Below are 12,719 nucleotides of genomic sequence, written 5' to 3'. Positions count from 1 at the left end.
TTTACGTGACAGCAGGCTATTTCTATTTTAACTGGTGGATGAACCACTTCTCAATAAGGACAGGGCTGTTAGTAAAGTAAAGATTTGAACAGCAGCCTTAGTTACCTCTTCAGGAAGAAAATGCTAGACCTCTGAACAAGCTCTGGGACAACAGATTCAGATTTTATCCTCTCAAAATGTATATCTCAAAGGAAACACTGTTCTGTTGCAGCTAGTACTACCGTGCCTGTATGATGGTCTCACCTGATGAGTTCTTAAGAATTGCTGGTGTGATGCACCCATCAGAGACCAATGAAATCAGAATCTCTGTTCTAACCTCAGTGTTTTCATAAACTATGCCATAAGATTTTATTGGGCACTCCTGTTGGAAATAAAATGGACTCAGAGAAGAGATAAACCTAAATTTGATTCTAGCTCATCTCTCTGTTGGCTATGTGATCTTGGGTTTAGAAAAGCTTCCTAAGATTCAGTCTTCCCATAACAATTAACTACCCTGGAATTACTGTGTAAAAAAAAAAGGATAAATATGTGAGGCTCCTACAACATGATTACCCCACTCAAATATTAGTTTTATTTTACCAAAAGCAACTTTACATATTTGAGTTTATATCACTGGTGATAAATTAGAAAACCCTTTATCAGGGTGACCATGCTTCAGTCTGAGGCAAGTTTATTCAGCAATATTGAAAAAATAACTCACAAGAATGATACTACAGAACAGCTGATTATTTCTGAAAAGTAAAGACGCTGGGTTTCAACCACCATGTGATATTTTAATCATACATAACATTCCCAAGCACTTAATAGCTGTAACAATTTGCTCATCTCTGCAGTGGACAGCATATGACCCACTAACCCCCAAAATTTGTCATAAGACAATAAATCAAGGACTATCTTATTATCTTAATTATTAATTTAATTATTTTGAAGTATAATCGTAAGAGTACTATAAAGCTTCTGGTCCCTTTTACAAGGATGACCATGCTGTTATAAGAATTAAGTAGAATCAACCACGATCCCAATTCTTTATTATTTTACCCAAATATTTTTCTAAACTAATACATTCTCATATTTTATTTCATATTCCAGCTATTAAATGGCCCATGAATTTCTATATGGGGAAATTACTTAATTGGGAAATATATGTATTAACCTTATAATCTCTTTTCCTCATACTGAGTTTTAAGGCTTTCAGATATGCAAGTTCTCAGATATCTTCTAAAATCTTTTTTATCAAACATAGTTAATTCTACTTTGAAGATAGTGAAATGAACCAAAATGTTCCAGCTATAAGCAACATATGCTTTACTTTCAAACATTATCACTGATTTAATAAAAACCTTAGAAATTTTGAAACTATTTATGCCATTTTATCCTCATTTTCTGTCACTGAATATTTAAAATGCTTTTGATTAAAACTACACACCTCTGTGACACATAAGAAATGCAGATATCAACTATAGAACACTCACTAATATCTCATTTAATAATTCAGAGCTGAGTTTGATTAAATCGGTAACAAAGAAGCAACAAATTATTTGTCTAATACATTTTCCTTAACAGTCTATAGGACTCTTAGTGATCTAGGGACACCATTCACAAAAATCTATTGTGTATCATTCAGCATTGGAATGTGGTGGGTGCATTTCCCAGTTGTTTAAACAATTTACTGATGTCCTATCCATCATTCAACATAATTTATTGTGACTATATAGGCCTAAGATGTTACATTCTCCCACTTAGATAGAAAACACCCAGGTAAAATAACTGCAAAGAAATTCCCAGTTATCTAGGCAAGGATTATACTTAAATGCTTCTGAACAAATTTGGTATAGAAACTCAAACACAATGCAAATCTTAAATTACATGTTAGATTATACTTTATTATTTAAATTCCACAATCAAGTGAGAAACTACATTACTTAACTATAACAATGAATAATATTCATTTTAACAAATCAACTCCTATGAGAGAGAAAAAATATAAATCAGCTGTTTTCCAGAAGTAAAAATTGTGATAAAAGGACATGAAAGATTAGTACAAGATGCTAAATAATGGGGTATAAAGGGTAAATTCAGGCCATGTGCACACATAGATGCTGTTTTTAATGTTTTGGAGGTCTCCATGTTGCCTAAGTGGGTGAATTTGGGACAGTTATTTCAAATTATTTCAGTCATCCAAATGACTGAAATGAATCAACAGAACAAAAAGCACATCAATTTACTACCGATTTGTTCAAATTGCCCTGAAAATATTCAGTATTCTATACTATCTGAACTGAGAATAATGTAGAAGACACTATATCAAAAAGAAACGAAATTCACATTCATTCTCTCTCTCTCTCTCTGCCCCAACCCCCAACATGCCACTGTTAACTTTTCAGGCTACTGGAAATGTTAACATATTTATTTGTTTTGGATTTCTGTTGCGACAAGCAATTTAAAGGTTTTCCATCAGGAAATAAGAGATTCTAACAGTAAAATCTTAATGTTAATATAACCAACTGTATCACAATGTTAATATAACATCTGCATCATCATTTCTATGTTAATATAATATTTGTATACTATTAGTGATGACCTTTCACCCATGTAGAAAGTCTCCATTTACTTATTTTGCTATGTAGTACTTTCATGCATGAAGTAGTGCCTCATTGTTCCTTAAAGATTCTTTTTCTACAGTAGCAGTGATAAAACTAAAGATGCCTCCAGATACTCCGGTAAAGTCATCTTCAACTGAAATGTACTGAAGTGGCACGGGGTTGTCAAGGCTAGTTATGCAATGTGTCTGCCCATGGAAAAGACAAGTTGTACCAAAAAGAGTAAGGTCCGGGATAAAACCTAAAAATAGTCAAGGATATCCTAATAAGTAGGCTTACTCTAATGATATGAAGGCTAGGAATATGGTAATCACATTTCTCTGGACTTTTGCATTGGCCTTCAGCTTTCCTAAAGCCTCAGTAGATACCGATGCTAGTCTTTGTTCTAAGCAATGCTAATGAAAGTACACATTTAAATTATTTAACAGTGTTTCCCAAATTCCTTTGCTAAAAGGTTGTGCTCAGTATACATTAAGTAAATGAGATGGCAACACTAAATTTACTAATGTACCCCATTCTTTTGCTAATAGAAGGTTATTTCCAATTTGCTTATTTCAACTGCAATCCACTGAAGTTCAAAATTAAGGAAATATTTTCATTATTATTGCATTTAATGCTATTAAATTATATAATTCGGTTTTAATGATCAAATTTTAATGTTTCTTTAAAAATGAAATCTTGGAAAACGTGGTCTCCTGCTGACATAATAGGAACATTATTTTGCTATTATCATATCTACATAAGCAGAAGATGATACTTTCCATTTTCCATAACAGAATAGCTAGACTAAAAAATGTTCTTCAAAGATACTCAGGATTTAGTTTTAGATAGTAACAACTTGTGATATCTCAAAAGTCTCTCTGCCAGAGATAAAGATACAAATCAATTTTAAAAAGGCACAAAGCAACATATTTTGTACAGGTTACTTTCTCATCAAAAAGGTAATGGTCATTTTTTACCCCCGTTCTACTAAAACACTTTTTTTTTAATATATGGAAAAAGGAACATTTGACACTGCAGAGAGTTTGGTTCTAAAGAATCTGAGGTACTTACAATAAAAATTTCTAGGTGAAATCATATACATAGGGAGCACCAATATATTGGTGAACACCAATATATATTCCAAACTCATTACATTTTCTGGGATAAAAAGGTATTCTATAGTGGGTTCTGGAAAAAAAAAAGTCTAAGTGATATGAAATGAGTATGCATGTCCATAAAAAGTTCTAGTTATTTAAGTTAACAACATCTTTCTGAGGTGGTATGGACTACCTCTTTCAGTCTTAATGTAGTGTAAACTACTTCCTAATATTTCTTGTTGCTAGGGAATCAAAATGGAACAAAGAGGAAAGAAAAAAACACTGCTTGTTCAAACCACTGATACCCAAAAGAGAGGCCTTAAAAGCATTCTTCTCTTTTACAGCAAATGCCACCTATATTCCCTTGGATTTTTTAAAGGCTAATAAACTGCATGGATACAAAGTTAAATCTGAAACCATTCGTTTCAAGAGTATAACTTTCCACAAGACAGAGCTTATTCTTGGAAAAGCAGACTCTAAAAACAACTGAAGAGGGATGCAAGGATTAGCCAAGCAGAAAATACAATCTGTCATCATCCTCATGAAGTTAAAATGAAGTGAATTAAAGCCAAACTAATTGGCTTGTAAATGTCATTTTGAGGTTACAAATGTTTCTCCCAAGCCATAGTGTTCCTCAAATTTGACTCTCATCATTCTTTTTTTTTTCATTCTGAAGTTAACTGGGTAAATAAGTGAGGGCATTTCCACATCACACTGCATATCCCAGAAGGAAATGATTTATAATAGTGACATGCAAAAGATATCTAAAATCAGCACAACTTTTATCCCCGATTTTTTTTATTCCTTTAAAATGAATATCTTCACTTTGTTATTCACATGAAAAAGCTGACAAAGCATTCTCTTAATGCAGAAAGTGCTATGTGGATTGGCAAACAAACTAATTTCTTGAAACTCAAGGAAGCAAACAATAATTGTGGGTATATAAAACCCATAATGCAAGTTGTAAGCATGTCTTACAGGGAAATCGTGATAGAAAATGAATCGCCTAATTCACAATAGGATATATTTTAAAAGAGATAAACCTTGCATATCCATGAGCAAAAAGACACATAAATTATTAAACAATTTTACCCTAGTAGTACTTATTTTTGCATATGTTAACATTTAAACACAGCAGAAACAGCTCCTGAAATTGCTTATGCTAATGCTTACAGCTACTCATTTTAAAAGGCAATTCCTATTAAAACCAAACCGCAGGCCTCAAAACACCAGTTAAAGCCAAACAAAGCATACCAAAGTCAATATATGCAAGACATGAAAACCTCCAAATTATATTTCAATGAGTTTTTAATTTATAAGTCAACCCAATCAGCGAAGCATACGTTTAAAATTCTAAAAACATTTTTGGCAAGTATTTCTTAACCCAAATATCACTTAAATCTCCCAAAATAAAAACCTTCCCAAACATAAAGCAAAATGTTTTATTAACCTCCTAAAAAGCATATTAGGTACAAAATAAAAATCGCTTTGGAGAACAGCTGACATCATCATGCATAAGCTAAAGAACCATTATCTGGTTAAATAAAAATACGAACATCTCAAAGGTAATTACCATAGAGAGAATGAAAGAAGTGCATGAATCGCCCATGTTAGGTACATCAAAGAGAGTGTTCTATGTCTTAAACTCTTACAAATGCTTTTCTTTTGTGACTAATGAATCAGTGAATAAAAATCCTTATGATGTAGTTAATATTTTTCTCTTTCAATTATCATTGATATCATCTCTAGAAAAATTCTGAACAATTTCTAGATGCATATTTGGGTATTTCCTTAACACACTGGCAGGAACTGACATATACCTAAAAATATAAGATTTATGTTGAATCCTCATCCTACTGACAGCCATAAATAAACTGTAATAAACCATTTTAGGAAACAGAACGCTCTTTGAATTGGAAGCGAGCCAATGAACAGAAAGAGTTTTCAGACTGAAGAATTTACTGGCAAAATGAAACCATAACCAGTGGTTTGCTATTAATCAGCTTGTATTTCATATTATATTTGGTTGATTTTGAATTGTTGTTTCAGATATTATAATGGTCTACAGGATGTAGATTTCAATATATTCTTTCCATTTAGGAAAATGTGTGGAATTGGGTATATCAGGCTATTTTATGCTATAAAATACATCACTCATGTAACTGCCCTTTTCTGATTGCATGCTTATCAATCTACTTTCTGATTATGAAGTGGACACCTATTTGGTGTCCCTATTTCACTGATTCAAAGGAAGACTTAAGAACAAAAGCCATTTTGGCCATCTTGTCACTTAACAAGAAAAAGATCTATTTTAAACCATATTTTATGAAGATCTATTTTTTTTTTTTTTTGGATAGGGAGGGAGACAAACCATAAGTGACTCTTAATCTCACGAAACAAACGTGGGTTGCTGGGGGGAGGGGCCTTGGAAGAAGGGGGGTAGGGTTATGGACATTGGGGAGGGTATGTGCTTTTGGGTAAATTGGAAGGGGAGGTGAACCATGAGAGACTATGGACTCTGAAAAACAATCTGAGGGGTTTGAAGTGGCGGGGGGGTGGGAGGTTGGGGTACCAGGTGGTGGGTATTATAGAGGGCACGGCTTGCATGGAGCACTGGGTGTGGTGAAAAAATAATGAATACTGTTTTTCTGAAAATAAATAAATTGGAAAAAAATCTATTTTAAACCATATTTTATTGGGAATTGGTTACCATGTATGGTTTTAATGAAAAATAAAACACTATTTAAATAGACTTCTCCTTCAAATCTATACACTATGGCTCTTACCCTTCCATGTCAGAGTTTATATTTTCATTACATTTGCCTTTCTCTACCTCAATGGAGTATAAAAACATGTAAATCACTATGAGAGTCAATAGTGAGGCAACCCTCTCCCATCCTGCAAAACAAAGAAATATGATTGATCGATTTCTTCCTTAAGTGATACAATTTCTTTCTTAGAGCTAAACCAGGGCAGGAGGGATGCTAATCATCTATTGAAGCAACACAAAGAGTTTACAGGAGTCAGTGCTAAATTATGCATTATTTAAAGCAGAAGAAACATTTCTAATGAACTTAATCTGATTTCAACCTCAGAAATACATTTGTGCTATTATAATTTTCCTTCCCATGTACATGTGCTTACTAAGAACAATGTTTCAGTCAATTACATGTGAGGATTCTGGTTCTTATCATAGCTAAATATCTCATTTAAAATGACTGCATTTTCATTTTGATTAATATATCCTCTTTTGAGTTTAAAATTATGCCCCCTCACCACTGTCACCATATGGATCTGCTGTCAATAAGATGAGGTCATCAGGTCTGCAACAAAGAGGCTTAGATTCTAGTGGTTGATAAATTCACCCCTGAAAAAATATCCTCTGAGTTATTTCTGAGCTTTTCCTGAGGAGACCTATTACCACCACTCAATCTCCTTAGTTAGAACTGATTCCATATTCCCCAAACCATCTACTTACATAACCCTACCCAAATATCAGCTCCACAGACACAGGTTCTCCAAATTGTGGTTTTAGAGTATGGGAAAGCCTCAAGAAAGTGAGAACAGAGTTTGCAAGGTCAAACAAGTTGGCAAACAAAAAAGGTGCCTCATAGGTTAGAAGAAAAGCAGAAGTCAAGAATCATTATCCATCTAATCCATGTGTCTCGAAAGTATGTAGTTACGTAGCGCCAGCGATAATGATGACATTTACTTAAGTGCAATATAATAAAAATATAAATACAGTGCTGCTTGTCAACTGAAGCAGAAAATGAATAACCGTCCAATGGAGGAAGTCCCCCAGAATGACAAAATGTAACAGAAGCAGTGCCAGGAATAGATTTCCTGATTTAAACAGTAAACCATGTTGCCTTTTATAGAGCATATGAATGAAACTGGCAAGAGTAGCTAATTAATTATAGCTGATTAGTCTATCAAATCTCTTGGTAGAGTAAGCAAAACATGAACTTTTTTTTATAACTATTTGGAGTCAACGCACTTCAAATGCAGTATGCTTTATCCCTGAGACATACACATTCAAAAGCCTTGGAATTCTTTCTCAATTTATACTTTAGTTTTGGATAATGGTATTTTGAGAACTAAAATCATATAGGGCAATTCATAATATGTTGCAAGGTGAAAGAACATTTTAAATACACCCAGGGTATATAAAAATATATAATGCATAGTTTCTCTTCTGTGCTTAGTTTGTGGAAATGTTAAATCTGAGACAATAATTATTAAACTATACTAAAAACTGTGATAGTCCAGAAATGTACCAACCTTCAGGATCGAGCAGTTTCTCTATGCCTAATTGATACTTGGCAACATTGAATGCATGTTCCAGTCGCTGTGCAGCTGACTGCTGGCCAACCACACTATTCCAATCAAACAGGTCTGGCCTGAAATGCACACACATAAAGAAAAAATATAAATCAACTTACAATATTTTCTGAGATTCACTTTATTTCTGATTTTTAATTGACAACACATGCCCATCATGTTGAGTGTTACTCTTCATGACCCCTCAACAATGCTTTTCATTTTAACAAGTCACAATTTTACTTGAAAATCCTGAAGAAAACAAAGGAGAATTTATTCTCCCTTGCCAAGCAACAAAAATATATTCATGCCATCCAGTCTCAGAAATTTGAATGCCAACAATTTGCTGGTAACTTCCAATTTTATAAGCCTAGCCCACACTTCTTCCCTGAACTCCGGACTTTAGATTTATCCGCTTGTTCGCTATCTCTACTTAAGATTCATCACAAGACTCAGGTGTCCAAAACTGAGCTTCTGAATAATAAATGGTTAAAAAAAATCTCCAGCAAAACTGAGCTTCTGGTATTCAGCCCAATCACATTCCCCCAACCCACCTCCTTCTCTTATAGCTCTCTTTCCTCAGTGATCAAGGACAAGTTCAAATGGCTCAGATGGAAATATTGGAGTCTAACTTGATGACTCTCACTCTCACACAACACTTAACTTGGAAATATATTCAGAATTTGACCGCTTCTCACTGCCCTTGCAGCCATCACCTCCATCCAAACCAACATTTTATCTTGGATGGATGATTTAATTTATTAACTTTCTAACTGCTCCCCCACTCCCACCCTTGCTCTTATTAATCTATTCTCAGCAAAGTTGCCAGAGTGATGTGTTAAAATGTTCCATCATAGGGGCGTCTGGGTGGCTCAGTGGGTTAAGCCTCTGCCTTCAGCTCAGGTCATGATCCCAGGGTCCTGGGATCGAGCCCGTATCAGGCTCTCTGCTCAGCAGGGAGCCTGTTCCCTCCCAACCCTCTGCCTGCCTCTCTGCCTACTTGTGATCTCTGTCTGTCAAATAAATAAAAAAAATCTTAAAAAAAATGTTTCATCATAAAATTCTCAAATCCCTGCTATCAGGGAGTAAAATTCACTGATTTAACTGTGACCTACAAGGCCCTACATGGTTTAGCTCCCTGTTAACCCTCAGATTTGATTCCTTGCCTCTCTCCTCATATTCCTCAAACAGACTAGTAGCTTCTGTGTTTGCACGTGCTGAGAGCACGTGCTGCTCTCTCTGCCTGGAATTCTCTTCCCTCAAACATGGACATGGCTCACTCCTCCACTTCCTTTGTGTCTTTCCTTGAAAGTCGTATTATTGGTGAATCCTTCAACGTACTCATTTCCTATCCCTTTCTTTCTCGTCACCACTTACTACTATTTAATATTTTATATATTTAATTAATCTTGTCTATATATCTGTTTCCCCCACTAGAATGCAGAATATATAATTTTTTTGCCAGTTTTGTTCACTTCTAGAAACCCAGCATCACACACAGAAGAAGGTCTATAAATATTTGTTAACTAAATATGTGTTGACTAGATAAATTTTGTTGACATGCAACCAGAGAATGGATGAGAATATAATATATGAATACCATTTTACTTGATAATAGAGAAAACACGAAGAAGCATAAGAGGGAGTTCTTACCCTATAAAGACTTAAAACCTTATAAGGAAAAAAAGCACACATCATAAGTTAAAATAAATACTAGATGTGAAAAATACAGATAATAAGATACCAGGTTTTCTAAAATTTGAAGAGGTCAAGAAATATTTTTTTGAGGCTTAAGGGTATCTTAAATGGTGGTTTGGGTTTAGATTTAAGAAGTTTTTGAGTATATTCTGAGTTGTATGGATATTTAAAAATCAAAGTTCTTATGGAAGAAAAAAAGCAGAATGTGTTCAGTCAGACCTCCCAGGTCTGGCTCCATTGAGAGGTTTTCAGTATCTAGAAGGGGCAGGAGACAGTGTTCCAAGGAAGGGGAACTAGGATGAGTTTGTGAGAGGCAGTGGCTGTTTAAGGAATTACAATTCACCCCAACAACACTGAAAACCATTAGTCCAGTGGTTTTTTGCCTTTTCTGGATCACAGATACCTTTGAGAGTCTGATGACCACTATAAAACTTTTATCCATACACAAAACTGTCCAAATCTTTACACATAACTTACACAGAATTTTAGGACAATTGGTTCTGTCAATGGACTCCTGCTTTAGACCTCATGAACTATTGGCGTGCTTGGCTGGCTCAGTGGGTTAAAGCCTCTGCCTTTGGCTCAGGTCATGATCTCAGGGTCCTGGGAGGGAGCCCTGCATCTGGCTCTCTGCTCAGCAGGGAGCCTGCTTCCCTTCCTCTCTCTCTGCCTGCCTCTCTGCCTACTTGTGATCTCTGTCTGTCAAATGAATAAATAAAATCTTAAAAAAAAAAAAAGAACTCATGATCTGCAACTAAGGAAATTACAAGGATGGTCTTAACTGTTGTTTTCAAAAATGGAAAAGAAAGGTACAACTTGCTTATTTGACTCTCACTTCCTTTTCTTTACTTGAAGCTACCCTGATTAATTTACCAGAATTGTGTCTACTTCTTAGGAAGTATAATGTGCCCTCTATACTCCAAGTTACCCGGAAGAGCTAACAGTATTTTAGAACCTAAAATATGTATAAGTTGGGAGCTGACTCCAGTAGTGGTAAGACTATTATTAGAAATACAAATTAAGTTCTAGACTCTTTGGGGGAAGTTTTAACTTCACTATGCAACCTCTGCCTTACCTTCTTTTCTACACCTCTCAGCAAGGGAAATGGGAAAGTTTATAGGTGGGAGAGTGTGGGAGACTAGCTTCCTCACCTGCAGTACAATCAACAAGGTTAAATCAGTAGGATGAAAAAGAATTGGGTTGCTTATTCATTCTAACCCTTCTCCCTTTATACCCTTCTCCTCTTGGCCATGAACTAATCACCCGGGTGAGGAGCTATCTAAGTCATATTATCTATTTGATCTTCAGTGTTTTCATTTTAAAAAGGAAAAAAAAATGTGCTGAATGGCCTTTGTGGTCTATTCTAGCCTTAAAATTAACATTTTAAAGCATTAAAATTTATCATTAATTAACATTTTAAATGACTCTGAGTTCCAAATGCATAAAGAATTGTAAGACTAACCAACTGCAGAAGAAAGTTACTGACCCAAATCTGAATCCATAAATAGGAATGCCAACAAAAATTCACCAGTCTTTTGAGGAAACAGACAAGTTGAAGAAGACAACATAGCCTAGTAAATAAGCAGAGCCCTCTATAAATTCAAATCTTGGCTCTACCACATATTAACCAAATAGTCTAAGGTAAATAATGCACCCTGTCTGTGCCTCAGTTGCCCAATATGTGCAATGGGACTAATTATATAGTATCTATGTCATGAAAAACATGTGGGATATTTTAATTAGAAAAGTGCCTACAAAATATCATTAACTTACTAAACATTAACTTCTATTACTTTGTTCTAAAGTAAATTATATTTGTGAAATAGCAGTAATGCATTTTCAACTTGCAGACTCATGCCAAACACACCCAAAACCTACATATATAAATGTTACAGACATTGTCAATTCAAGAATACTGTAAGACAGGAGGGTGGTGGGTGGGGTGGGTGAAAGAGAATGAGAGATACAGGCTTCCAGTCACAGAAGGAGTAAGTCAAGGGAATAAAAGGCATAGCAGAGAGAATGTAGTCAATGATACTGTAATGGCATTGCATCGTGACAGATGGTAGATACACTTGAGTTGGGCATAGCATAATGTATAGAGTTGTTGAACCACTATGCTGTACACCTGAAACTAATGTAACACTGCATGTCAGCTATACTCCAAAGAAATTTTTCTAAGAATATTATAATAACAAAATGGGACGTGGCGAGGAGAGAAGAGGAGGAAGTGCAAATGTGATCATTTGTCACCTGTTATATATGGTAGTCAACAGATCTTGTCTAAACCTGATGAAACAAGGTACACCAAGACCACTTAAAGTAAAGCAGGCAACAATTTCAAGAATGAAATGATCAGGGTGCCCGGGTAGCTCTGTCAGTCAAGCATCTGCCTTTGGCTCAGATCATCTCAAGGTCCTGGGATCAAACCCTGCATCAGGCTCTCTGCTCAGCAGGAAGTCTGCTTCTCACTCTGTGTGCACTCTCTCTTTCAAATAAATTCTTTAAGAGATTTTTATAAAGAATGAAATGATTATATGATAGTAATCAATTAGGAAATAGATGGGGTTAAGAGATAATATTTGTGGGCTTCATATCAAGGAGTAAATACATCTACTGTCAGACACCAATTATCAGGAAATAAAAATAAATAATTATGAAAACTGAGAAAGAATAAAAGAAGTTGCCAACAGTAAGCATTTGTAGGAAGTAGGTGGTGATGGGGTAGGGTTGGGGTCATGAAGACATATTCAGGTTTTTTTTTCCTTTGCACCCCCACATGTCTCACTTTTTTTTTTTTTAAACCACACGCTATGTTATCTCTATGGTAATAAATTAAAATGAAGAATTAGGAAGAAAATTTAATTGTAGCATCATACTTATTGCAACTTATCATATATTTTGAGCTATTTCTAGTCAAGTATCCTTTAGTTTTCCCACAAAAGTAGAATCTGGCTTCCTTTTAACTATACTATAGTCAGCTTTGTGCTTTAACACAATACTTCTAATTTCCTACATATTA

General features: G+C 34.9%; 1 protein-coding gene across 7 annotated transcripts in view; it reads right to left on the bottom strand.

Moving 5' to 3' along the window:
- DMD (dystrophin) overlaps positions 1-12,719 on the bottom strand; it is a 1,990,807-nt gene that overhangs the window by 1,669,348 nt on the left and 308,740 nt on the right. For all 7 annotated transcript variants that reach the window (XM_044235639.1, XM_044235638.1, XM_044235634.1 and 4 more), the window contains exon 7: positions 7,961-8,079. In XM_044235639.1, coding sequence (XP_044091574.1) covers positions 7,961-8,079 — 119 coding nt within the window. The remainder of the gene's footprint in view (positions 1-7,960; positions 8,080-12,719) is intronic.

Source organism: Neovison vison, chromosome X (assembly GCF_020171115.1).
Source record: "Neovison vison isolate M4711 chromosome X, ASM_NN_V1, whole genome shotgun sequence".
NCBI lineage: Eukaryota > Metazoa > Chordata > Mammalia > Carnivora > Mustelidae > Neogale > Neogale vison.
Note: the sequence above shows the minus strand (reverse complement) of the source record. Positions and strands in the feature narration are given on the sequence as shown.